General features: G+C 37.4%; 1 protein-coding gene across 1 annotated transcript in view; it reads left to right on the forward strand.

Moving 5' to 3' along the window:
- PPFIA2 (PTPRF interacting protein alpha 2) overlaps window positions 1–27,285 on the forward strand; it is a 482,044-nt gene that overhangs the window by 66,306 nt on the left and 388,453 nt on the right. The window contains exon 4 of the mRNA XM_012814158.1: window positions 15,305–15,358. Coding sequence (XP_012669612.1) covers window positions 15,305–15,358 — 54 coding nt within the window. The remainder of the gene's footprint in view (window positions 1–15,304; window positions 15,359–27,285) is intronic.

Raw genomic sequence — 27,285 nt, forward strand, 5'->3', positions numbered from 1 at the left:
ATCAACTGACTGTTGCAAAGGTATTATTCCATCTTTTAAATAACTTTTAAATAACTGTATTCCATGGCATACATATAAACTATTTTATTAAATCACTGATGAAATGATGGGCATTTGGGTTGATTCCATGTCTTTTTATTGTGATTGTGCTGCAATCTTTTCCTTTGGTTAGGTACCCAATGGTGAGATTGCTGAATTGAATGGTAGATCTACTTTCAGTTCTTTGAGGAATATCCATGCTATTTCCCACAGAGCTTGTACTATTTTTCAGTCCCAGCAGCAGTGTATCAGTGTTATTTTCTTTCTACATCCATGCCAGCATCTATTATTTTTGTACTTTTTAATAAAAACCATTCTGACAAGGATAAGGTGATATATCATTGTGGTTTTAATTTATATTTCCCTGATGGTTAGTGACTTTGAGCATTTTTCATATGTTCGTTGGCCATTCGTCTTTCCTTTTTTGAGAAGCTTCTGTTTTTATCTTTTGCTCACTTTTTTTTTTTCATATTACTATCAGGGGATGAACAATATGATTTTTTTTTCTTGCTGATTTGCTTGAGTTCTTTGTAGATTCTATTCTTAGCCCTTTATCAGATGTTTAGCTTGTGAATATTTTCTTGCATTCTGCAGGTTGTCTGTGCGCTGTATAGACTATTTCCTTAGCTGTGCAGAAGCTTTTTTAGTTTAATCAAATCCCATTTATTAATTTTTGTTGTTGCCACAATTGCCATTGGGGTGCTAGTTATAAATTCTTTGTCTAGGCCAATATCTAGAAGAGTTTTTCCTACATTTTTCTCTAGAATTTGTGCCTTAGAGATAAGTCTCTTATCCATCTTGAATTAATTTTTGTGAGTGGTGGGAGGTAGCAGTCCTGTTTCATTCTTCTTTCTGCATGTGGCTATCCAATTTTCCCAGCACCATTTACCTTCTTTTCTCAAATGTATGTTGTTGGCTGGTTTGTCAAAGATCAGTTGGTTTTAAGTCGATGATTTTATATTTATGTTCTCTGTTCTGATCCATTGGTCTATGTCTTTATTTTTGGGCCCCTACCATGCTGTTTTAGTCACTATAGACTTGTAATCTAGTAATGTGATGTCTCCAGATGTATTCTTTTTACTTATTACTACTTCAGCTATTAGGGCTCTTTTCTGGTTCCAAACAAAGCATAGCATTATTTTTTATAGATCTGTGAAGTATGACTTAGGGAATTTGACAGGGATTGCATTGAATTTGTAAATCACCTTGGCTGTTAGGACATTTTCGCAATGTTGATTCTACCTATGTATAAGCATGACATGTTTTTCCTTTTTTTTTTTTTTTGTATCCTTTATGATACTCTTTATTCAGAATTTTGTAGTTCTCCAGGTTGAGATCTTTGATCTCCTTGGTTGGGTGTATTCCTAAGTATTTTATTATATTTTCTTTGTAGCTATGGTGAATGGTATTGTGACTTTTATTGGACTCTTGACTTAACTGTTGTGAGTATATAAAAATGCTACTGATTTATGTACATTGATTTGGTACCTGAGATGTTGTGGAATTTATTTATCCATCACAGGAGACTTTTGGTGGAGTCTTTGGGGCATTCTAAGCACAGGATCATATCATAAGCAAAGGATAACACTTTGACCTCTTCCTCCTTGATTTTCTTCTTTTTCCTGATTGCTCTGGATAGGACATCTAGCACTATGTTGAATAGAAGTGGTGACAGTGGACCTCCTTGTCTTGTTCTAGTCCAGTTCTTGTTCCAGTTCTTGGGGAATGCTTTCAACTTTTCCCCATTCAGTATGGTACTGGCTGTGGATTTGTCATATTATAGCTTTTAAAATTTTGAGATATATTCCTTTTTTGAAAGTTTTTATCATGAAAGGGTGCTAGATTTTGTGAAATAAATTTTCTGCATTTATTGAGATGATCATATGATCTTTGTTTATGCTATTATTTATATGTTGAATCACATTTATTGATTTATGTATGTTGAACCATCCTTGCACCACTTGGATGAAGCCCATTAAAACTGCTGGATTATTTTTTTGATATACTGTTGAATTTTGTTTGCCATTATTTGTTGATGATTTTTACATCTATATTAATAAGGAGTGTTGGCCTATAGTTTTGTTGTTTTTTGTTGTGTTCTTTTTTGGCTTTGGTATCAAGATGATACTGGCTCCATAGACTGAGTTTCAGAGGATTTCTTCTTTCTCAATAGTATGGAATAATTTCTCTATTATGGATACCAGGTCTTCTTCATGGGTTTGATAGAATTTGGCTGTGATTCCACCTAGTCTGGTGCTTTTATTTTTGGAGGAGTTTTGTTACTGTTACTCTGTGTTCAGTATCGGTCTACATTGAATATTAAGGTATTGAGTTCTTTTAACATTTATTATTGGTTGTGCTCTGTTTCTCTGACAATGCAGAGACATGAAGTACAGTACTGAGGTGATTTAGCCCTCAATTTAATGGTGAAGACAAGTGAGTAAAATGACAAGTAAAAATTATGCAGTAAGACATGTGATAAAGTGCAAGGTTCTGTAGAAATAATACTAGAACCATTCCTTTAGCCTGAGAGAGAGCAAAATCCTCCTGAGAGAATTAATACCTATATGGAGTTGAAAATAGTAAATAACATTTATCCAGGGGATGAGAACAGCTTTCTAAACCAAAGAATCTGTGATTCAGAAGCTTAGAAGAAAGCCCGTGCCATAGTAAGGAAGACCCAGGTTCATCAGAACAAGAGTGCATATAAACAATAGCATAGACAAAGACCATATGATCATCTCACCCAAAAGTGATGAAAGGTGGAGTGAGAAAAATAGTTAAAAATGTATGATGATGGTGGAAAATCTCATGCACAAACTTTGATATCCTTTACTACTAGGAATGAAGACCTCACTTAAGAAACATTAAGTACAGAAGTAACCGATACAAATTTGTATTCAAACTACATCACTCCGGGGAAGTGGTTCTCAAATCTTAACTAAATCAGACTTACTCGGAAGGCTTGTTAAACACTGAGTTTCTGATTTAGTAGAACTAAGGTGGAACTAGGGTAATCTAAGAAATTGCATTTGAAACAAGTTCCTAGGTGATCCTGATGCTACTGGTTTCCTGGCCACGCTTTGGGTATAACTGCTCAGCAAAAGAGACCATCTGAGGGTGAGCATGGAAAAAGGATCTCAATGATGGTATTTTGGAAAAAACAAGAGTCGGGGAAAAATAAAAGGAGAATTTGAACTAAGGTAGTACTAGCAGTGGTTAGTGAAAGAAGGGAATAGATTGAGTGTATATTTAGAAGGAAAATTTGACTGCATTGCTGTATGGATACCAGAGTGAGGGAATTGACCTCCATAAATCTGGACTGGATGACTTGCTATTTACCGAAAATATCAACAGGAATGAGAAATTGGATGAGAGGTACTTGGCTGTAGCAATGGCAAAGAAAAGAAAAGTATTGTTTGAACATACCGAGTTGGAGATAAACCAGGATCTATCAATGTGCAGACTCTGGCAAAGAAAGGTTGACGGAGACTAAGTGAAGAGTGAGTTTTGTCATCTTAGCCATATGGAAGAGAGTAGACAAGGAAACGCTGCACACAAACAATTTAGAAAGGAGATGCCTTTATGGGAGAACATGCTCCATTGAGGAGGTCGGCCTCAATCTCCGGCACTTTGTTCAGAAAACCCAGTCTATGCACTGCCAACACAATTGTGTCTTTGGTATATATTATATTTCCCGTTTAGGTTTGCGTTCAGAGAGACTACTCTGAAATTAGAAATATAAAGCTAAAATCTTGAGAATTTCACTTTCTTGCTAGCTCTAATCTCATATTTGCAGGTCAATCAGGGATATTTTTTCTTCCATCAGAGCGTATCCACTGTTCCTCAGAAGCAGTCTGCTTGCAATTTGTTTCATTCCTTCTTCAAATATTGAGTAAAGTTTATTTTCTCCCAAGGCATTATGCAGCATACCAAGCCATTCTTCTCCTTCTTTTTCGTATTTCAATTTATTCAAAAGAGCCTAGTTGCTAAAAAACCATTGCCTCTGGAACCAGCCTGTTTGATTTAAACACCTGTTAGCTGTATGACCTTCGTCAAGTCATTTAAACTCTTAATGACCCAGTTTCAACATTCTAAAAATGGTGGAAATGATAAAAGAGCTGGGATGCTATTTAATGAAGCAATAGAACCCTTAGCACAGTGTCTGGTGTAGTAAATGCTTAATAAATGTTAATTATTACTTTACCCAACCAAGTTCCTGAACAAACTTACCCAGTGTGCATTCAGAAACAAAATACAATTCTGGCAACGTGTAAAACTGTACAATATCCCTATATGTTATAATTTTAATACTTTTTTTTAAAGAAATAGTCTCACTCTGTTGCTCTGGGTAGAATGCCAGGGCATCATAGCTCACAGCAACCTCAAACTCTTAGGCTCAAGTCATCCTCCTGCCTCAGCCTCCCGAGTAGCAGGGACCACAGGCACCCTCCACAACACCTAGTTTATCTATTTTTAGTAGCTATGGGATTTTACCCTTGCTCAGGTTGGTCTTGAATTGCTAAGCTCAATTGATCCACCTACCTTGGCCTCCCTGAGTGCTAGGATTACAGGAATGAGCCACTGCAGCTGCCACCATGTTATTTGTAACAGTTCTTCCTCATGTTCTGCAACTTGACATGTCCTTAAAGTCTGGGAGCATGACCTGACTCTGAATGCTGTGAAAGACATGACATTGACTTGTTTGCATCATGTCCCCCTGTTAACGGTACAGAGTCTCAGTCACAATGTACGCTCAATCACTGTTTTTGAAGAAATTAATTGTATGACTCAAGAAAAATTTGGATTTGGGCCGGACAATACTTGAGGTAAAGGAATGGATATTTTCCATTCTTTTTAAATCTTAAGGCGTAATTAAGACACCTGTTAGCTTCCATAGGAAATAGTTACAACACTAGACTCTGTGTTTCCTACTCATTCTCTGCCTTGCAGAAAATTTACCCTATAAAGTTGCCAAGGAAACACTAATTGCTTAAGTCTGGGAGAGAAGGAAGATACCTTGCTAATAAGCTGAGCTTCATTATCTGGATGCTGCCTCAGGAGCTGGTATTCTGGGATGAAAGATTGTTTCCATGAAGCATTATGTGAAAAACTGAACGTATTTTAAAAGAAATTTCATCTTCTATCACTCATTTGTGTTGCTGTGAACCTGCACACTGAGATGTTACAGAAAAATAAATATTACTGATTTTGCATTTCATGTATTTGAACCATTTCTTAATGCCAGGCACATGTGTTAGGTACATTTTCAAGCATTGATTTATGATTCGATGATTTATGTACAATGATTAAGGTATTAGGCCTTTAATGTGAAGTATTGACTATACTGCCCCAGAAGATACATTTAATTGTATTGTTTATTGTCTATTAAATCATTTTTTATTTCTTCCTTCTTATAAACTGGAAATGGTGAGATATACAGAAGTAGAGAAATTTAGTGCCGCAGGATGTGATAACCCAGAGTAGAGGGCTCTTTCTGTTAGGAGGACGTCTCATTGGTCATGTGTGATGGAATAGGAAGTGCACTGGGCTGGGGGATATAGCGTTTGGGATTTGCAGAGCTGCTTTCCAGCCTTCACCAGCTGTGTGATTTGGGGCAAGTCATTTATTAGTTTGTTCATTCGGGCATTTTATAAAGATCTATGATGCAAACATTATTGCTTTGAGCCATGCTTTCAAACTGATGCATTTATACAAAAATAAGAAATATTTCATCATATATACTCTGAGCCTCAGCTTTTTTATGTAAAATATGTAAGATATGCTTTCAATCAATGATTTACCCATTCAACAAGTGCCCACTTTGTGACAGGCTGTTTTAAAGGTTGATAGTAGGTATTTGAGTCTTGCTAGATTCTTGACAGCGTTGCTTTTTAGGCATAGGGACAATTACAAATTGTAGCTGTTGCTAGTCCCAGGGTGTCACCCTTCCTTCCTCTGGATCCAGTAAGCTGTCTATGCCTCTATGAATTACACCTTTATTAACTGTTATTCCATAAAGTCTGTAGTTTGTTAGGTTTTCCAGGTGGAACCTTGACTGATTTAAATAATTTTTAGGGAATGATGTTCTTGAAATTTTGGCATTTGAACTAAAGTCCGAATGAAGTAAGTGCTCTTTAAGTGCGATGGTTTGGAGGATTGTCCCCTCCAAAGCTCATGTTGGAATTTGACACACACCCCTGGGGATGGGACCCAGTGGCTTGTGTGTGGGTCGTGGGAGTGGATCCCTCGTGAGTAGATTGATGACCTCCCTCAGGAGTGAGTTCTCAATCAGTTCCTTCCCAGGGCACCTCTATCTGCTCTCCTTTCCTCTTTCACCCCAGGATCCTTGCTCGTCTGAGCTCCCCTTTCTCATCAGCGTGAGTGGGAGCAACCTGAGGTCCTCAGCAGGGACTGATGCTGAGTATTGGCTTTCCAGCCTTCAGGATTGTGACCCAAACACACTTTTTTCTTTATGATTTATCCTACCTTAGGAGCTCCTATATAGCAAGAGAAAATGCATTATTAAGACATCTAGGAATGAAAACAAAATGACATAGAGGAATGAATATGCTAAGTAGCAAGCAAAGCACACACAAAGCCTCTCCCACAGAAGCCATAGTGAGACTGTTTATTGGAATGGTATGGAGCACTATGACCAGCAGGTCAGAAGAGAGTAGTTAAAGATGGCAACAGAGAGACAGCCAAGGGTCAGACCAGACGGGCCACGGCAAGGCATCATAGCAAGTGCCTGATTTAGTCTAAGATTGATGAGAAACCACACAGGGGCTTTGGTTAAGGGAGTAATCTGATCTAACTTGCATTTGAAATAGTTATGGCTGCTATGTGGAAAATATATGGGGAAGAGGAAATAAGAGCAGATTCAGGCAGAATTGTGACGCAGTTAGCTCATAGGAAAGATTTTGGTTGATATGGTCCAGGGAATTAGAATGGTAGCAATGGGGGTGGTGAGAAATAGGCAAATTCAAGCCATATTTTTAAGACAGACTTGGTAGGATTTTTTGATGAATTTGGATACAGCCACTGGTGGATTGCGGGGTCATTTTATACTCTGGAGATCATGAAGGCAGGGACCTAAACTGGGAAAAGAGTTGAGGTCGGAATCAGGAATTCGGTGTTACATGATAATGGGTTTTTTGTACTTATTTACGTATTTATTTATCGTTTTAAATTCCAAGATATTAGGAGTCACACACGTTTTGTTTACATACTTTGCTTTTCACACAGATTGAATCAAAGTTCTAAGTTCCACCCAGACAATGTGCACTGAACCCACCAGTGTGAATTTACTCCTCCCTTTCCCCTTGGCCCCCAGGTTGATTTTCATCACGATTTACTTCTGTGCGTGCACTTCAGTGTTGCTCAATTAGTTCCAACTTGATGTTGAGCACATGTGTTTGCTTCTCCATTCTTGCGATGTTTCACTTAGAAGGATGGTTTCCAGTTCCATCCAGGTTGTCACAAAAGATATTAGTTAACCATTTTTTAATGGCTCCGTGAAAGTACTCCAAGGTATGAATATAGCACATTTTATTAATCCGTTCATGTGTTGCTGGGCACCTGCGTTGTTTCTGCATCTCTGCAGTTGTGAAGTGGGCTGCTGCAAACCTTCAAAGGCAGGTGTCCTTTTTATGAAATGACCCTTTTTCTCTGGGTATATTGCAGTAGAATTGCTGGATCCAATTATAGGTCTAGTTTAAGCTATTTGAGGTATCTTTGCATAATTTTTCATAGAGGGCTGCCGTCCCACCAACGGTGTGTAAGAGTTCTTATCTCTCTGCATCTTTGCGAGCACCTGTTATTTTGCATTATTATGTTTTAAATGGCTACAGTACAACCAAGTGGAAATTGGTATCGATCTCCAATAATAAATTGAAGCTAAAAATATAAATTCAGAATTCGTCAGCATACATCATTCTTAGAGCCATAGTAGTGAATAAAATCAGACGGGGGGGGGGTGAAAGAAAATAAAAGCCAAGAGCAAAAAGTATTTCCAGAGGAGACAGCAGCCACCTGTGTTGCGTGTGGCTTACTGGTTCAGAAATATGGAAGAACATTGGCAATTAAATTTGAACAATAGGATGTCATCCCCTAGGTAGAGAAGTTGTAGTGATGTAGTGGGACAACAGGCTGTTTCAAGAGAAAGGGAAGATGAAAGGGAATTTGAGAAATTAAAAAAAAAAAAAAAGAAAGAAATTCCCCTTTTAAAGGAGATGTGAGAAATACTTAATTTTGATATTGTGGACATAACAAATTTTATAAACTTCTCTACGAAGTACTTCAGCAAATATTTTAAAGACTTTGAAGCAAATTTTAAATACAGACATTCAATAAAAATGGTTATCTTACTATTTCTTGTTGATTCCACTGATAATGATAAATTTTGATAGACAGCTTGATGACCTCTTATGTGCTCTAAATTGGAATACGATAACTTTTCCCAAAGAGTCTCTTAACTAGTCCCAAATTACAAATATGTACACATTAATTCGCTAGGGCTGCCAGACCAAAATATTACTATGTCGGTGGCCTAAACAGCAAAAATGTATTTTCTCACAGTTCTAGAGGCCAGAATTCCTGATCAAGGTGTTGGCAGATGTGATTTCTTTGAGGCCTCCTCCCTCGGATTGCAGACAGCCGCCTTCTTGAAGTGTCCCCAGGTGGCCTTTCTCCAGAGCCCACATTCCTGATACCCCTTTCAGTTCATATAAGGACATGAGTCATATTAAATGAGTCACAAAATGCCCTCATTTTGGACCTTATCTCTAAATACAGTTACATCCTGAGGCGCAGGTGGCTGGGACTCAACAAATGAATTTGGGGGGAACATAATTTACTTTATAACAATGCAGAAGTCTTAAATTCTAAAATAGTTATAACCTGCAACAATTATTATAGTGTTTAAGTATTCTGGTGTTAAGTAAGTTTTGAATGAGTAAAACTTGAAAACTTTAAATGTAACTATCAGGTTTAGAGATCTTCTGGATCGCGTGGCATATGCAATGTTAGATTCAACAGAGTATTTAGAATTTTATTTTTTTTTTCACTTCATACCCAAACTTTCTAAAATAGCCTTTTTTTACTGACAATTACTGGCTGTAACTGACTCTTTAAGGGTAGAATGTGGAATCCAGCAATAGCTTCAAGAAAGACCCCAAACTCTAATATTCTTTTTTCTACCTCTATACAGAGGAAGTGTTTATAACATCTAAACTTGGTGGCTTGCACTGAAGACCACATGATTAATCTCTCCAGCTCCATCATTTAAAGTGTCTGTCAAGGGAGAAAATGTCAATTTTTGGAGCATCTTGCCAGGGGGAAGAATTGCACGTGGACGACCAGCAGCATCAGTGCTGTCTAATGTGGAGATTATTCTATTTTATTTATTTATTTATTTTTATTAAATCATAAACATAGATCATGTACACATTAATGCATTTATGGGGTACAATGTGCTGATTTCATATAGAATTAGAAATGTTCACATCACACTAGTGAATATATGCCTCATCTCATCTACTTAATTATTGTGTTAAGACATTTATACGCTATACTAATAGATCCCTTGCATTATGCACTGTAGGTGTGACCCCACTATTCACCCTTCCTGGATCTGACCTCTCTTTCCCCCTCCTCCCTTCTTCATCTTGGGCCATAGTTGTGATCTATTCTTCATAGGAAAGTGTGAGTGATTGTAAATTGGTTTGATAATAGTACTGAGTACATTGGATATTTTTTTCCTATTCTTGAGATACTTCACTAAGTAGGATATGTTCCAGCACCTGCACGGAGGCTGAGGTGACACCTGTGCCTTGTGCTTCCCTAAGTCTCCCTCTAGTTAGAATTACGACACTGATTGCCTCATGGAGCTAAACCCTCCAAAGCTCTGATTCATGGGCCTGCCTTGACTTACCAGCCAGGAGCTGAGCTTTCCCATGTTGCAAGAGACTGACTTTATACAGCTTGTGTTAAGAACTGGCTAATGACCTCACTTAAGTATTTCATACCTTGAAGAGGAAAGTAAAACCGTCTTACCTGGAATTTTTTTTTAAGAAATAAAGTCAGTCATATAATTTATACATCCAGGTTTTTCCTGTTCTGTAGATGAGAGTAATTCCTAGAATGAAGGATACATAATACTGATAATAAACAGTAAGCCACCTGTGAGCAACAGCATGGAGTGGGTGCAAGGACGGCTTGCCACACCTCTGTAGATTTAAGTGATGAGGAGATGGTGAATACAGAAGGATTTGTAGTATACCACACACACAATAAGAATAAGGATGGGCACAGTAGGTTCAGCTCCCCGAGTCTCTTGAAGGGCCAGCACTTGGACAAGGTAAGTGAGGTGCTGAGGGCACAAAATTTAAGAAGGCATAAACTCTTGGGATCGTGTTTAAAGTCCTCCCTCCTGTGACCCTCAGAATGAGTGGCTCCATACATTTTGCACCGTAGGCACCTTACTTTCCTCTGATTCTGGCCTCAGTTCCCAGTCCTATTGGACCACACTAAACTGGACGGACCAGATGATGGGCAAAAAGAGCAGAGGACTTCCTGTCAGGGAGGACCCAGTTCCGCGTTGCATCTGTGTGGTCCTTATAGCCTAGATGGACGCAGGGTGGGAGGCGTGAAGTGGAAGTTGCTAAACCCCACTAGGGCTGGGGGGTGGGGGAAGCAAATGAAAAACAGCCATGTGACTTCTCCTCCTACGCCTGCCTACCTGGCCGTGTTCTGGAGGCTCACAGAATGTCCACCAGGACGGGCTAGCTGTGGTTTAGCCTGTGTGGCCCGTGTGAACAAGTGCAAGGTCACTTCACCAGGGTGAAGCTTTCTTCCTAATACAGGTATTAAGGAAACACAGGTTCATATTCCTCCTGCTTTCTCACCCCATTTCTGACCAGCTGCATGATACTGTGTAATTTATATAAACTGTCCAACTACTTGAGAGAATGAAATAAGAACGTAGAGGCTACTACAGGGTTAAGGCATATACAGCACTTAAAGGGGGAACGGCAGATAGTAAATGGGCAGTAGTAGCTGCCTTATGAGCCCTTAGATCTAAATGACGGTCTACACATGGTGACAATGTGCTGGAATAAATCTCTGTAGCCTAGAAGTCGTTTCTGAATGTTTTAGTAAAACAATAACAGTATTACAGTAGTAAGTTTAAATAGTTGGTGGAAAATCAAAATGTTTTTGCTATTTGAGGTCCCCCTTTGTTGGAATCTGTATGCAAACACATTTAAGTACCAGATTTGACTTCTGTTGGGTAGGTAAGCTGTTCAAGAACTGTCAAAGCAATTGGCCCACTTTTAACTATCATTTATGAGATGCATATGTTCATTAACTTAAAGGAGTTATTAATTTTACTCATTAGCGTTACAACCTGAATACGTTCATGCACACGTCTGTTCATTATTCACACCTGAAAAAATTCTCGTTTCATCAAGTGATAAGCCATGTTTAAATTGGACCTCTGTCCCAGTGGGACACTTTTTTCCAATGTATACTCACAGTAGCACATGAGCTAAAAAAATGTTTTACAATTGAATGAATAAAGGGGGTAAGAGCGTACATCTGTATACTCTTCAGAGCCACGAATTCATCATTTGCTCTGAATTCAACATGTGTTCACAACTGCAAATATTCGTGCCTTTCTTACTCATTTTCTAAATTCTTCTTTTGCAATATTTTCCCCAAGACCAGGACTATCAGAAAAAGCTTAAAGTTTAAAAAAATCTGAAAATTGACACAACTTATCTATGATAGCAAAACAAATCTATGATAGCAAAACAAATCTTTGATAAAAACTTTAAAAAATATGATAAAATGTATCCACTAAATTGCTAAAATGCTTTTTATCTGAATCATTTATTCTCTCTCTAATTGCTGCATGAATAATTCTATTATTAATATAATTTATATGCCTCTCTATGAACAAAAGCATGCTCAAGCCCAAATATACTTAAGATTTTCTTTCATTACACATGCAACTAGAAATAACATCTGATATAAACAGAACCTTGTTTTTGCTATGGTCATAACAGGAGTGTTATCAAACAATGCAGTGAGCTGTGTGTTTTATATTCTATTGATCTATTTTAACCATATTACTACCTGATGTTGTCTGCTCGTTCTATAAAATTCTAAAGCAATTTTTCAAAATTATTTTTTGGGTTTGGATTCAATAGGTATATTAACTTTCTTGGTCAATTTACAACTATGTTTCATGCTTCGTTTTTATTATACAGGGACATCGTTTAATTAGATGACTTAATGGAAATGTTAAAGAACATGGAAGGTCAAATAATGTAGTTGATTTTCTTCTTTATGCTATGCCTGGTGTGAAAATTAAGAATTCCAACAGGATGGAGAGGAAAGGCCTTTTACAAATAGACCTAACTATTCACATACATTATTTAGGATACTTTGGGTCTTGAGAACCAAAAACCTATCTTAAACTGAAATGTAGCCAGAGAGAATACCCAGTTTCAAAGAGTCCTCTATTGATAGAATCACGGTCTTAAACTCTGCTGTTTATCTCCCAAATTTTATAGTGCCTTAGTTCTCTGGTAGACTTCTATAATATTTGAAGAAATTTTTATAAGCCCTTTCTAGAGCTAAAATGGGGGAGGAGAAGAGATAGTTCCTCAAAAGTATGTTGAATAGGGGAAAATTACACACACACACACACACACACACGGTGGCCTTAAAGTTTGTGTGCAATTTAAACTAGTTTAACCTAGTAAATTGCACTTGAACTTTACACCTTATATATAAAATATCCATGAGAGTTGGCAACTTAATACTGACTTGGCCAAGTATTTCTTGTGACTACCTTATCATTTAGAATCTTTAATTCTTTAATAGAATGGACATGAAGAAATTCGTCATCCATTGAGTTGCCTTTCCAAAGTCAGCGTCTTCACATGGAAACATTCAGAACACCATTTCTTCCTCTCTCCTTCCTTCATTTTTTTTTCTCTCCTTCCTTTAATGTTTCCATCACATGCTCACCTCAGCCCTATGTTGTATAGTTAAGTTTCCTCATGTTTTAAATACCAGGGGGAAATGATGTAATTAAGTTCCAAGTCAATTAGCAGCATAAATCCTCTTAATGATGCAAATGTACTGGCTGTTTCCCTAATCATAGACGTTTCATTTTCTTTTATGTAAATATCAACTCAATTATCTTTCTTTTTTCCTTCCTTATTCCAACTACATACCTCAATTCTTCATCCCAATTCCTTTAACTAGATGCAAACAAATGAGAAGTGATCACGGTCATAAAGAACCTTTGTAGGAAAATATATATATATGTAATTCTTTCATGTAGCCCAAAGTTCTATCCAGTGGCCTTTGGCCTTTGAACTTTATTTTTTTTCCATTCAGGAAGGACGGACAACAGCTTAAAAATTGAATTGGCTGCAAACATTAAAAACCTAGGTTATTTTATTGTAACACCTGCATTCAGCTTCTTTTGAAAAAGTCATACGATTGGTAACCCTGGAACCTGAAGCTGATAGGGCTGAGTTGTGGTTGTCCCTATAAACAGGTCACGGCCTCAGAAGCTTATCACAGCAGCACCATTTCTCCATTTACGAAAACTCTGACAACTCTAATCAATACTCAGGCGTGACCTTCTTTACTGAGCCAAAGTTACAAATCTACTTTTGTGACACTTTACTAGGATGACTGTCCCAGTATCCAATGTACTTAATACTAATGTGTAAGCAGTAGAAAAACAATCACATGTCCACAAGAAATAAAACACACTTAACTCCAAGGGTGTAGGGGGGTAAAAAGGAAGAGGGGATAGGCCAGGATGGAGGAGATTGGTGTGCTCTCACCTAAAGGGCACAGTGTGAGAGTGTACAGCATACCTCCGCCCCCCCCCCCCAGGAAGGGCTCAACTGCACCTCGGACTTTGGCTGACAAATGCAAATATATAACCTAATTGTTTGCACCCTCAAGTTAATCTGAAACTTTTTTAAAAGTTAGAAATTGATCTCTGCAAAAGAGTAGCTAATATATACCTAGATCTTTGTGTTTTTATCTTCTATAGGAATAGAGTGGACCATAGATGTAATTGTTAAAAAAAAAAAAAATGGCAACAACATGGATGGAACTGGAGGACTTTATAGTAAATGAAATAAACCAGGCGCAGACCCCTCCCCACTCACTAAAAATCATTGATTACATGAAAAGACTGACTGAAATAGTGGTTGCTAGAAGCTGGAAGGGTCCTAAGGAGGGAGGATAAAGAAGGCTTGGTTAATGGTCCAGTAATATAGTTAGAAAGAATGAGAACTAGGGTGGGTGTTGCTCATGCATGTAACCCCGGCACTCGGGGAGGCTGAGGGAGGACCATCAGCTCAGGTGAGGGATCTGAGACCTGCCTGAGCAAGAGCAAGACTTTGTCTCTACCAAGAATAGAAAAAATAATTAGGTGTGGCTCAGAGGCTAAGGCAGGAAGATTGCTGGCCCAGGAAGGGCTACTTGAAGTTGCAGTGAGCTGCAATGATGCCATTGCACTGTTACGGAGGGCAGCAAGAGTGAGACTGTGTCTCAAATATTAAATAAATAATAGTATCTAATGTTAAGGAGCTCAATGGGTTGACTACAGTTAAGAATAATTTATAGTATATTTCAAAATAGCTAGAAGAGTGGATTTAGAATGCTCCCAACACACATGAATGTTAAAGTTTGAAGTGATGGCTATGTCAATTACTCTGATTTGATTATTACACATTGTATGCCTGTATCGAAATGCACATGTACCCCATAAATATGTGCAACGTTTTGTAGCTATAAAAAGTGAAAACACAGATTTTTCAAAATTTTGCAGACCAAACATTTTCCACGGGGTTAAATTTTAAACAACGTGTGAAATTGCAGTTTCTTACGTTCTCTCTTTTCCCTTCTGCCCTCACTTTGCTTCTCTAAAGATGAAACATTTGCTTTCCTGTCTAGAGCTGTTTTCTTTGGAAAGTTCAAGAATAATTATTCTGTTTACATATATTTTTTTCTTTTTATAGACTGTACTGAGTTGGAGAGAATATCTAGCTCTTTGCATACAGAACTATTTGTATAGTGCTACCAGTGTCCGAGATGGTAAAAAAATGAATAAATGAAGTAGCTAATGTGTGCTAACTGCATCAGAATAAATTACTACATTGTGGGACTGGGGTATTCTCCATGCTGTTGAGTAGCATTTTACAATCAACACCTCTCCCCTTTTCAGGATATCGAATCCCTAACAGGAGGGCTGACTGGTTCTAAGGGGGCTGATCCACCGGTAAGTTAGATCCTTCATTAAATTTAACTGTTGATGAATTGAATTGTGTACACACGACATCATCAGGCAATTGCTTGTATATTATTAGTCATATAAGGGTATTTTTTAGGTTGTAATAAATGAAAGTGACAAATTGCTTTGAGGTGTGCTCTGGTGTTTTAAGCAATTTTAACAACTCATAAAATTTATCTTCAATTATTGGCACTAAAAATAGAAGTAAAAGCTTCATTAGAGAATCTTCTGTAATTTATGTTCTATTAATAGACGACGCTAACTTGAAAGTTTTTCATTCTAAATATAAAGGTCGCATTCAGGTAGCAATATATTGTCTCGTTACCGTGAAAAATTATGCCCATGTTGTAAATAGCATTGATTCTTGATATTGTTGTTTCTTTCTTATCTAACCCAGAAGGCTTCCAGAATATTAGAGGCAGAGTTCTAAAGTTTTTAAGGGTTATCATTTTTAAGCAGTTAGAAGAGACTGATGGTCTGTTATTGGAAGATCTTAGGCTTATCTATGATACCTGATTTCAGAAAACATTGACAAAGATGATATTTCTATGACTTCATGTTTGAGATACAAGCATGAATTCAAAGAATATATAAAGTAGTAAGACATCCAATTTATATCAACAAATAGTGCATTCATTTTCTCATTATTTTCTTTTTGTTTAGTACAGTTGAATTCAATGAGGGACATAAAGAATCCAGAGTGATCAATTTTTAGCGATACTTCATATGGGCATCTAGGGGACAAACATGATTCTGTGAAAATGCCAGGGAGGCGTTGAGAGAAAACTTTGCATTGTAGCTCTTTCTCTCTGTCTTACTCTCACGTGTCTCCTAATGTTGTCTAATCTTCATAGATTTGCTCCCAAAGTAGGTTAAACAACATAGCGTAGTCCTTTTTTGCCTTTTACTTTTATCCTCTGAATTTGTTATAAAAATATATTGACTTTATATAGCTACTTATAAGTTCATGTATCCCCTGAACATATTATATTACAGCATAAGGCAAGAGGAAATATAAGTTAACCCAGACAGTACCTCTATTGGCAGGATTTATGGCTAGCCTTATACTTACGTATCGTAGGTGACTGCTTATGTGATGTAATTTCACCCTGCTGCCTTCAACTTATATCAGAATAGTAAATCTATTTCCTTCAAAATCCTTCATTCATCTGTTCATTGATTTCTGAAAGAATTCTCCCGTTAAAGGTTAAGTGGTGATAAAAGGATCCATTCCTTATTCAAAGTAAAACAAAACCTTCTCTTCTACAGGTAATGATAAAAATCTTATCCACTATCTACATGTTGTAATAGATTAGTTTATCATATCTTCAAAGAAAGCACGTTTCCAAACATAAGATATTGAGCGGGCATATAGCCTCGTTGTTGAGAGAACCCTTTTTCAGGGAAAAAGAGGTTCACAGAAAGAAAAACTGGTGAAGACAAACTTCAACTTCATTCTCAATAAATGAAAGTGAAGAGGCATTAGGTTTATGTGTGTGTGTGTGTGTGTGTGTGTAGATAAACTGGTAAATGATAGAAATTGCTTTTTCTTTAAACACGCTTATAATATTGTAAAGAAGGTAGGAGCTCATTCTTGCCCTTCCCTTACCATGACAACGGGTTATTTCACACTGCTGCTAACAATGTCTGAAGTTCAATAATTGTGTTTATTTTACTTTTTGTAGCTTGGAAAACATCATTAAAATGTCAGCGTACATCAGGGCTTAGGGAATTTCAATGTTCATTAATACACATTAATTTAGTGTCTCCCATCATTAAAGCACTATCTGGAGCATAATGCCAGGAGTTATGTAATAAAGCCATTTCCTTTAGCCTCTATGAAGATTATATAATGAAGTCTAAGTAGGAAGATGAAATGACAGTCGTATCCAGGATTACTTCATTCATTTGAGAATAAAGCTTTGAATGAAACTATTGTTTTTGCTTCTTTATTAGAAAACTAGAAGTTTGAGTTACACATAGTCTAAATCTATTTCCAATTTTATACTATTAAAAAATAGTATAAATAGTATAAATAGTATAATTTTTTTAAGAAATGCCATTGTATAATAATAGATCATCAACTGACTATTGCCCAAACCTAAAGTCACATTTTTTGTAGATGTGTTTACAATGTACTGATAAACCTATTCTGCAATGAAATTTACACTGGTAAGAATTTCAAAGTCCTATAATTTTTTGTTCATTGACAGAATACAAAAAGTGCTGAGTAAACAATTTCTCACAAGGCTGCATAGCTGTGGAATAATTTCTTTGCCAGTGTAATAAAAATCTCAGAGATATCTTGAAATGTTAATTGTATGTTTAAAATGGCATATTAATGTGTGTACACATAAATATAATTTCTGAAACATTAGACAAAGAGTGATTTGTTATTTAAAATTGTGAGGAATATATAAAAGGCTTTGTCAAATTTGCAATGTTGTTTTAAACAGATTCGCATATCTGCTAAAATTTCAGAAACTCCAGTAATATTTTCATTAGACTTTTAACAAAGACATTCAGTCATTTTTAAAAAAAAAATTCAGGTAGTCTGAGTTTCAGTGCTAATAATGAAAGAGAAAATTGCTTCTTTTTGATTTTCAAAATTCAAAAAGATTCACAATAGATCTCTTCTGAAAACAGTTTTAACTCAGAAACTGGAAATTAATTGCTGCAGCAAATAGAATTTGCAGATTTTCTAAGTCATAGTTATCTTGAAAAATAAACCCTTTCATTGAGAAAAAAACAGTAAATGTTAAGTATTAAAATTGTCATTGGAAAATTATACCAAAGTCTAGTCTACACTTGTCATATATTTGCCATTCATAAACAGGGGGTCACAAATTAACTGATAGTGTGAAAGCATCATATATTTATATAGAAAAATAAATGAAACTAGATAGTAAAATATCATTAGTAAATAGTGCTTTGTAAATATCTCACATTTCCATTTAACATTAACAATATTAAGCATGTTAAAAACTTGGGAACTGTCAGGAATCAAGGTGTCCCATGAGATCACATTGTCAGCCGATCCCTCAGAAGGACGAGGTAAGATGAATGCATCTCTCCCCAGGTGGCTGAGTGGGCTTTGGATGCATGAGCCCCGTTATGTATCTGTACAGCATGAACCTGGTATCTGGAGAGCTGTTGATGTGCAGGTCAGTGTGGAGCCAGCACCGTAAGGAACCACTGCCCATGTTGAACCCATGAGCCAGTGGCAGAGAGGTACGGGGCAACCCCTGCCAGGATTCCTGCTCAGCTGCAGGCCCCGTCTGAGTCAGCAGGGGAGCTTTAGGACATCAGCTTAACCGCAAAATTAAGTAGAGTGACACTGACTCAAGCAGACTAATATAAACAATGAAACTAATATAAACAATTACAATTACTTTGTAATTTAGTTTAAGAAAACATAATTTTTAATTATTTACTTTCATATCATTCCTGAGGTGGTTTAAGGTAGATAGAGATATAAATCCACTGAGAAGTGATATAAACCAACCTTAGACTACATGGAACACATTTCTGAGCATATTTTATTATACCAGACATGGATTCAGTGTGGAAGAGTTTTATTCTATTTCACAGAATGCTAATAACAGGGTTAACGTCAAAATTAAATCTACCTTATTGTCTTACCTAGAAGTTACAGCAAAAAATGCCACTAGGATTGTTCAGTCACTGCCTAGTTTTTCTTTTTCTTTTTTATCTTAGAGGAATGTAATGTATAAATTTTCTCCCTATAAAACTTAGTACTTCTAATTGTTCCAAATTTATTTGTTTCGAATTCTAACAGTTCTCTTTATTTCTGGAGTGTGGTGAATAGTAAACACTCATGTAATCCATCTCCTTGGGATAGATGTGCACATCAGCTCTACTAATTATTTTCCCATTAGGAACCAAAATTTTACTTTCTGTTCTCATTTTAATGGTCTTCTTGATGGTCCTTAGAATTTAAAACAAATTCAATTTTTAGAATGCTCTATGTATACCAAGTTAGATATATTATAAATGATCTTAAAATGTAAAAATTTTTCAAAAGTAATGTTAATTTGATTATTAAAAAGATACCAATGAGCTGCTTACTTGTTTTAACAAATAAGGGGGAAAATAATGTGAATTTAAACTGTGGTCTAAGTTGAATTCTTTCAATCTGAACCTTGTAATGCTGTATCGCTTCTTTTCATTCTCTTTGTTTATTTCAGACAAGGTATATTTGCAAGTACACTATGGGGCAGGCATTTAGTTAAATTTAGGGATACCATGGTACACAATATGCAGTTCCTAATTTCAAAATCTTACATTATAGTTGGTAGACAGTTTGGTAAAAACCAAGGTAAACACAGAATAAGATGAAAGTAAGAGGATAACATAATTTAATCAAGAGGAATGAAAAGGGGCTGGAACCTCACAGAAGATAAATGGGGAAAAATAATGCCTAACTTGACAGGTGCAGATGAGCTGAAGCTGCTGAGTGAAGGGATGGAGCATAGTATTTTAGCAGAGGAATAGCATCTGCATAGGTCAAAAATGACAAAACAGCTGGGTGTAGTGGCTCACACTTGTAATCCTAGCATTCTGGGAGGCCAAGGCAGGTTGAAAGCTTGAGTGTAGGGATTTCAGACCATCTTGAACAAGAGTTAGACTTTGTCTCCACTACAAATAGAAAACTAAGCATTGTGCTGGGTACACACACAATAGTCCCAGCTACTCCAGAGGCTGAAGCAAATGGATCATTTGAGCCCCAATTGAGGTTGCGGTGAGCAATGATGACACCAAGATACTCCACCTAGGGTACCCGGGGTGAAAGAATGGGACTCTGTCTCAAAAGAAAAGGGAGAAAATGTCATAAAAATATCACAAAGAAGGCTGGAAGTTTGAGCCTGGATGAAGGAAATTTCATGAAGGGAATTTGTACTCTATACTGAGGATATGAGCAAGCATTAAACTCTTCAAACAGGAGAGTCAACTAGATCTCATTAGAAATATTCCTTGGTACATGGTGGAGCATGGATTAAAGAGTAAGGTAAAGCAAAGAGGCCAGTGAAAAGACTCTTGCAGTCAACCAAAGAATGATGATGAAAATGCAAATTGGTTTATAAAAGTAATGAAGGGCAATATTTCAGGAGAAACTCAATACAGTAGAACCTCCATAGTTGACTACCTCCCTACATTGACAATCTCCTTAGGTCAGGGGTCCTCAAACTTTTTAAACAGGGGGCCAGTTCACTGTCCCTCAGACTTTTGGAGGGCCAGACTGTGGGCTCTGGGATGAGTCGGCTGCTAAGCAGGACAGGCAGTGGTGGCAAAAACACCCAGTGGGCTGGATAAATGTCCTTGGCTGGCCACATGTGGCCCATGGGCTGTAATTTGAGGACACTTGCCTTAAGTTTACCTAATTTGCATGGACCAGACTTGCACCAAGTGTACTTATTAGTACAGTAGGCCTAGGTGGACACCTCTGTATCTTGCTGACTTTGTCAAAGTCCCCTAGGTCCTACTTTATTTAAAAAAATAAAACACTAAATGATTAATATAAACCTGTAGAGTGGTAATGAAAATGCACAGCAATGGATTGGTCAGGAGATATGGAGGACACAGCAACTTTGTAAGAATAGGCAGTTTGAAAGGAGAATAAGACCTATTAGGAAGTCAGGGCTGAAATTTGAACATTCTGTTTTAGCAATTAAGCGGATGAAGAAACCTACGAGGTAGAGCAGTTTTGAAGGGAAAATGAGGAATTCAGTTTTGCACACATTAAAATGAGCTGACATAGTTGGGAATATGTAAATGATTTGGGAACTGAAAGGTAAGATCTCATTTAAAGCTATATATTTGGACATTCTTTTTTTTTATTTTCTTGAGACAAGAATCTGACTCTGTCTCCCTGGGCAGAGTGCTGTGATGTCATAGCTCACAGCAACCTCAAACTCTTGGGCTCAAGTAATCCTCTTGACTCAACTAAGTAGCTGAAACTACAGGTACCCACCACAGTGCTTAACTACTTTGTAGAGAGAGAGTCTCGCTCTTGCTCAAGCTGGTCTCAAACTCCTGAGCTCAAGCAATCCACCCGCCTCAGCCTCCCAGAGTGTTGGGATTACAGGTGTGAGCCACCACGCCTGGTGAATGAATATTCTTGGAAGTAGTAGAGTTGACAAAAAGACCTCCCTAAAAAATTGTATACAGAGAGAAGATAAGAGAGTAACAGAATAAAAGCCTTAGAGAAGACAGATATTTAAGTAGGTTAAAAATATGCCTTAAAAAAGACATACCAGAGATGGATACAAGGAAGGAATCCCAGGAAGGGGAGGGGTCATAAATGTCACAACCCCTATGGCCTTGGTCTTGGTCATCACACAAAGGAACCAGGTGAGACATGGATTACAAGTACAGGCTTGTGGGAAGCGGGCTAACCCTAAGTACAGGGTAGCTCACAGCTCCCTCCTCTATGGCTATTTAGTAAGGTTATATGCACAGGTGTGGAGAGTTAAGGTAGTGACATACACAACAGGTGTGGAGCATTAAGGTAATTACATATGAGCACTGTATGCATAAGGATTGCCACATGCTCTTTCCTTGTGTTCTTTTTCCACAACCCCTGTGAAGAAGTACCAAGCATCAATGTTTAACATACGCTCACTAATGAGTGACCAATCTTATCTCATTCCAGAATACTGAGTTACTTGGGGGATTGCCCCCAGCTCACAAAACATCTCTAGACTTGCAGGAGACTGTCCTGTTCTCAGCATTTCCTTTTAATGTTATAAGACTCAGTAACTGTCCTTTGCAAGCATGGTGTCCACTCCTCTACACATAAATGCCAAGGTTGTAAAAGGATGGCAGAAAAGGTTATTAGCAGTTTCTTACTGTGGAAAATTCCAAAAGAACTGTGTCCATTGTATTTAGCAAGAAAAAGATAAGTGATGACTTAGGTGAGAATAATTTAACAGGGATAATTTGCATAAAATTAAGTTCCCAGTAGCCTAAGGATTAGATGGAAAACAATTGGGTTCAATGGCAATATAAAGAGCTTGGTTATGAAGAAACTGGGAGGAGATAATAGACAGTGCAGGAAAGCCAGTTATTTTAATAAAAGAAAATTTGAGTGTGTATGTCATCACCTGGCTTCTTGATTTAAGTACTTCACAACCCAGACATTTCCATGTGTTAATAAGATAGTGGTTATGCACATGAGTGATGAAGTGAAGATGGAGTGAAGCTTGTTGGAATGGGTGATACCAAGGAGCATGGAGGCCAGAGTGCCGCAGGAATCATTCTGTGGGTCCTGCAGTCTTTTCTACCAACGTTCACACTTCCTTGATGGTTCCAACCTATTTCATAGCTTAAGTGCAATTTAGGCAATGATAACTGAAGAACTAATAGCCCTAAACTGCATAACTTCAGACTTTTGAGTATGACTAAATATTTGACATACACATTTGTATATCCAACAAGAATTAAAAACATAACACGTTAAAAACTGAGCTTCTGATCCTCTCCAGCACTCTTTGCAAATCTCTTGTAGTTTACCCTATATTAGGTAATAGCTATTTCATGCTACTCTCGGCAAAACCTTAGTGTCATACTGTGGGCTGTATATTCACAATCTATCCATAATGCAATCCCTTCTCATCACCGCTCCAAAACTATCACCCTGTTCAAAGCCACCGCTCTTTCTTGGCTGTCCGGTCCAGTGCACCAAGCAGGATAGGTTTTATAAAATGCAAGTCAGGTCATGTCACATTGAGCCTTCAGCCTTTGTTAGCTTGCCGCCAGAGTGCAATCCCCAAAGCCCATGGAGCAGTTTCTATGCAATGGTTTTAGGACCTCATCTCCCACCTTTCTCTCCACGACCCAGTCCCCTCTGGCTGTATGAGTCATGTCCCGGTCCTCTATGCAAGCACGCTTGTTACTGGGGAGGAATTTTATACTTGCTCTCATTCCTTCGTCTTCCCATGCTTTCTCTTCAGATGTCTTCACGCGTCTCTCCGTGCTTTGTCTTACTATCTTATTTTCCTTAGATCTTTGTTCAAGTGTTACTTGAACATAGAACCCCTCCACACTCAGTATTCTGTTCCCTGGTCCTACGTGTTTATCCTTTGATTTCTTCTACTAGAATACTCCATGGTTAGGGGCTTTGTATCCTTTGTTCACTACCATATTTCAAAGGTCTTCGATACTTGACATATGAGTTTCTCAATATGTATTTTTGAATACATGAATGAGAACAAATGAATGTATTTTTGAATGAGTGGATGAGAACAAATATTCATGAACATACACATTAAATGAATATATTTGAGCTTAGAATGATAATTCTAGAAGAATACTTTAGGGGGAAAGGTAAAGTTTGTTATAATGATTTAGGAATAATATTACAAGCGTTAATTTCAAACTATTATATTTATGTCAAGAATGAACATCGCAAAGGAGCAAAACCTTATGAAACCGGTTTTAAGAGAATTTCAGGCTAGGAAATGAAATTAGACTCAAGGAAAACTTTAAATGTTGGCCCCTGGAGGAAATAAGAGTAAAGAATATCAAGAGGATATTTTTGGAATACTGTGCAACTTATATATCTTACTTAGTATGACTAGAGTACAAACCATTTGAGATCAGGAATTTCTGTCTTTTTCGTTTACTCCTGGACCCCCATTACTTTAAATCATGCTTGGCATGCAGTACATCTTCAGTAAGGATTTAATAAGTAAAGAATGATTATTGTAATAGATCTTTAGAAGGTAATACTGGGAACCAGGTATTGGAAATTTTACAAAATGAGGGAGTAAAGAAATGTGAAACGGAAGTTCCATTTTTGACTCCAAATTTCACTTAAATACCCAAAGTATGGTATAAGTGTTTTGTTCCCACGGGCTAGGGAAAAGCGCTAGACATATCCACCACAGACTTACCAGGTAATAATAGCAGCATCAGTCCTGCCACTGTGAATCACCACCATTAGCTTCTCCAAGAGAAGACTAGAAATGACTCATTAGCTGTGAGTTGTCAGCTGGTCGGGAGTGCTGTGGGCTTTCTACTCTCTGAAGGAAAGAAGTGTGTAATTCTCCCCAGCCAAATGAGGGTGGACCCAGAGCAGTGACTCACAGAAGGGGGCAGTGATATTTTTGTGTTTAAATTTTTATTCAGCGTTAAATCATCAGGCAATTTCATGGGATAGATATGAGCTAAGGGAGAAATAAGTTAATGTGTTTATTTTTAAATTAAAAATAATTTAGGGGCATGTATAACTGCTGAATCAGATGTTTGCTTCCTATTCAGTAAATTCATAAGGTGGAAGTCTGCTAGGAGCTATATCCTAAATAGTTCAGGGAAAAGGGATAGCAGTAAGAGTGATCTTCACAACCAGAATTTGGTATGTTAATGGCGCATGAGATTTCCCTGGGCCAGACCGATGAAGTAGAAGGGAAATTGAACCCTTTATAAGATGACAACTTACTTGAGCAACAGGACACAGTATTAAGAATTGAGAGGATGTCAAATATTCTGGCAATTACGGAAACTGAAATGTGAAGGAAGCAAGTGGTTAGCCAGAGCAAATCACAGGTGGACTATGTCAGTTGATTGAGGTAGCATGGCAAGTCCCCATAGGAAGACCTCCAAAAACATTCTTCAATTAACTCCAATTTGGAAAGCAAGTCACCTGCTGCATGGAACTCACCTGTCTTTTAAAATTTTGCTTTTTCCCCCCATGATTGCCTTTCATATCCCTGCCTCAACCTAGAAGGAGACAGAAGGCAGGTGGGGAAAAAATGAATCATTTCCCTCTTCCCCAGTAGAAAGAAGAGCCCTCAGTACTGAGTTGGAGTAATTGAAGAAACTCTTTGTGGAGTAAGAGATTAAAGCTTTGAGAGTGGGTTGCTCTGGGCTTTCTTAACACCCAAATGAGCTTAAGGTCCAAAATGAGATGTGTTCTGAATAACTCTAAGTGACCAGAAGATTGTGAAACTGCTCAAGATGAAGTATAGACATGAGGGGAGACTCTATGACAAGGCATGTTTCATGACAAAATGTACAAAATCTGTGTGGGATCTGCTACTTCTTTGCAGTTGCTTCTTTGAGTGGAATCCATATCACTAAATAAACCTGTTTACATGTTGAAAAAAGGAACATGCCATTTTTCATCATGGATGACAAGGAGGAGTAAAAGGTAGAAGAGCTACAGTGTGTAAGCATCACAGTAGAGAGAGTTTTATTATAGAGCGAAGAGTCATGGGCTGGGAGTTAAAATGGCTGCAATAAAGGTGCCAACACTGTGTTTCAAAGTTAGGGTAAGTGAGTTGAAAAATTGGGGAAGGAATCATCTTGGTGCTACCGATGAAGCTATTGAAGTTCATTTTTGTTAAGGCAAAGTGATGGTGAGCTCCTTCAACAAAATCATGAAATACACAGGAAAGATTGTTTACCTTAAAATAGGAATTCCCAAGAAGAGCGAAAAGTCTGATGGGAAGGTACAACCGAAAGTAGGATAAATGTGTGAAAACACAGAAGAGTGTGTGTTAACAGGCCAGAGGCTTGGCGGTTTAGAAGGGTTAACATTTTTTATGTCTTCTAAAGATTAAGAGTAACTACTAGGAATGTTTTCCAAATAATTTGTGCCAAGTATACATACACGTAGAGTCATCTCAGATTACTATTTGTAAATATTAAAATTATAGAAATACATACCATATTATAAACAAATTAAATATTATAGAAATTTTCTATTTCAATCCTCTTATAATTAATGGGAAATAGTATATAAGATGTAGTAGATGAGTGTGGGCTCTGGAAAGGTTGCTGCAGTGTGATTTTTTTATTACCTCTGGACAGCTATATGCAACCTTGAGCGAATTAGGTTTCTTCTTTGTGCCTCTGTTTCATAAACTGTGTGATGAGGGTAAAAATAAAATCTCTTTAACAAGGTGATTGAATTGAATGAGTTACATGTACAATGCTGTGAACATGCCTGGCCCATGCAAGTCTTCTAAAATTATTCATCATTGTAATTGTTACGACTTAGAAGTAGTTAAGCACCTCTATTTTAACACATCAATCTTTTTAGTCAAAGGGCACAATATTAGAATAGGGTATCCTATAATCCAAAATTTAAATTATGCTAAATATAGAAGTGAGCAGAGAGAAATGCATTATAAGCTAACACCCGAAAGCTGCCTTTAGGATAACACTGAGTGTGGGAAGCATTTTTGAGATCTCTTAGCATATCGTTCCACTGATGAATAATGTGATAGGAAACACTTTAGAAATGATTTGCGGTATCTGTCAAATTATTTGAGAATATGAATAATGAAAAAATTCTTGGTTATAAATAGTCATCCTTTTATTGATATTTTGTAATTAACGTAAAAGGAAAAAGTATTTAAAGATAAGTTTTTGAAGGAAAATTATCTTAAAAGGGCAAAATAAACTAGAAACCTGAATTATTTCAAAGATACATTGTTTTATTAAAGGTACTAATAACATTGAAATAAATACCTGCAGAGAGAATGGGGACCAAAGACTCCATTCTTGTCAAGGGAAAACACCCCCAGAAAATGGGAAAAACGGAGAAATAAAGCTGACCAAGGCAGAATAAAATCAGTTCAGCTAGCTTGATTTTAAACTAGCAGTTAAATTACTTGTATGAGCAGTTTCTGCTTTTACTAGAAGCCTGGCCTGTAAGGTATACAGCTTGCAAACACCCCTGCTGGGTCTGTAAACACTCTGAAGGACAGTGGCTGTAGCATAAGCTGCGTGCAAGGCCTGGGAAGGAACATTAAAAAGGCCAACTCCTGCCCAATCAACAGTCAGAGCAAATACCCACTGTGGGCAGGAAGGTCTGTACCCTAGCCAGGGAGGGAAATCCTCCAGGTGGAGGTAAGAGGAATTCCTCTTTTCTACTGATTCTTCAGAGG

This window comes from Otolemur garnettii, unplaced genomic scaffold, assembly GCF_000181295.1.
Source record: "Otolemur garnettii isolate 467f Iridium unplaced genomic scaffold, OtoGar3 scaffold00007, whole genome shotgun sequence".
NCBI classification, from domain to species: Eukaryota; Metazoa; Chordata; class Mammalia; order Primates; family Galagidae; genus Otolemur; species Otolemur garnettii.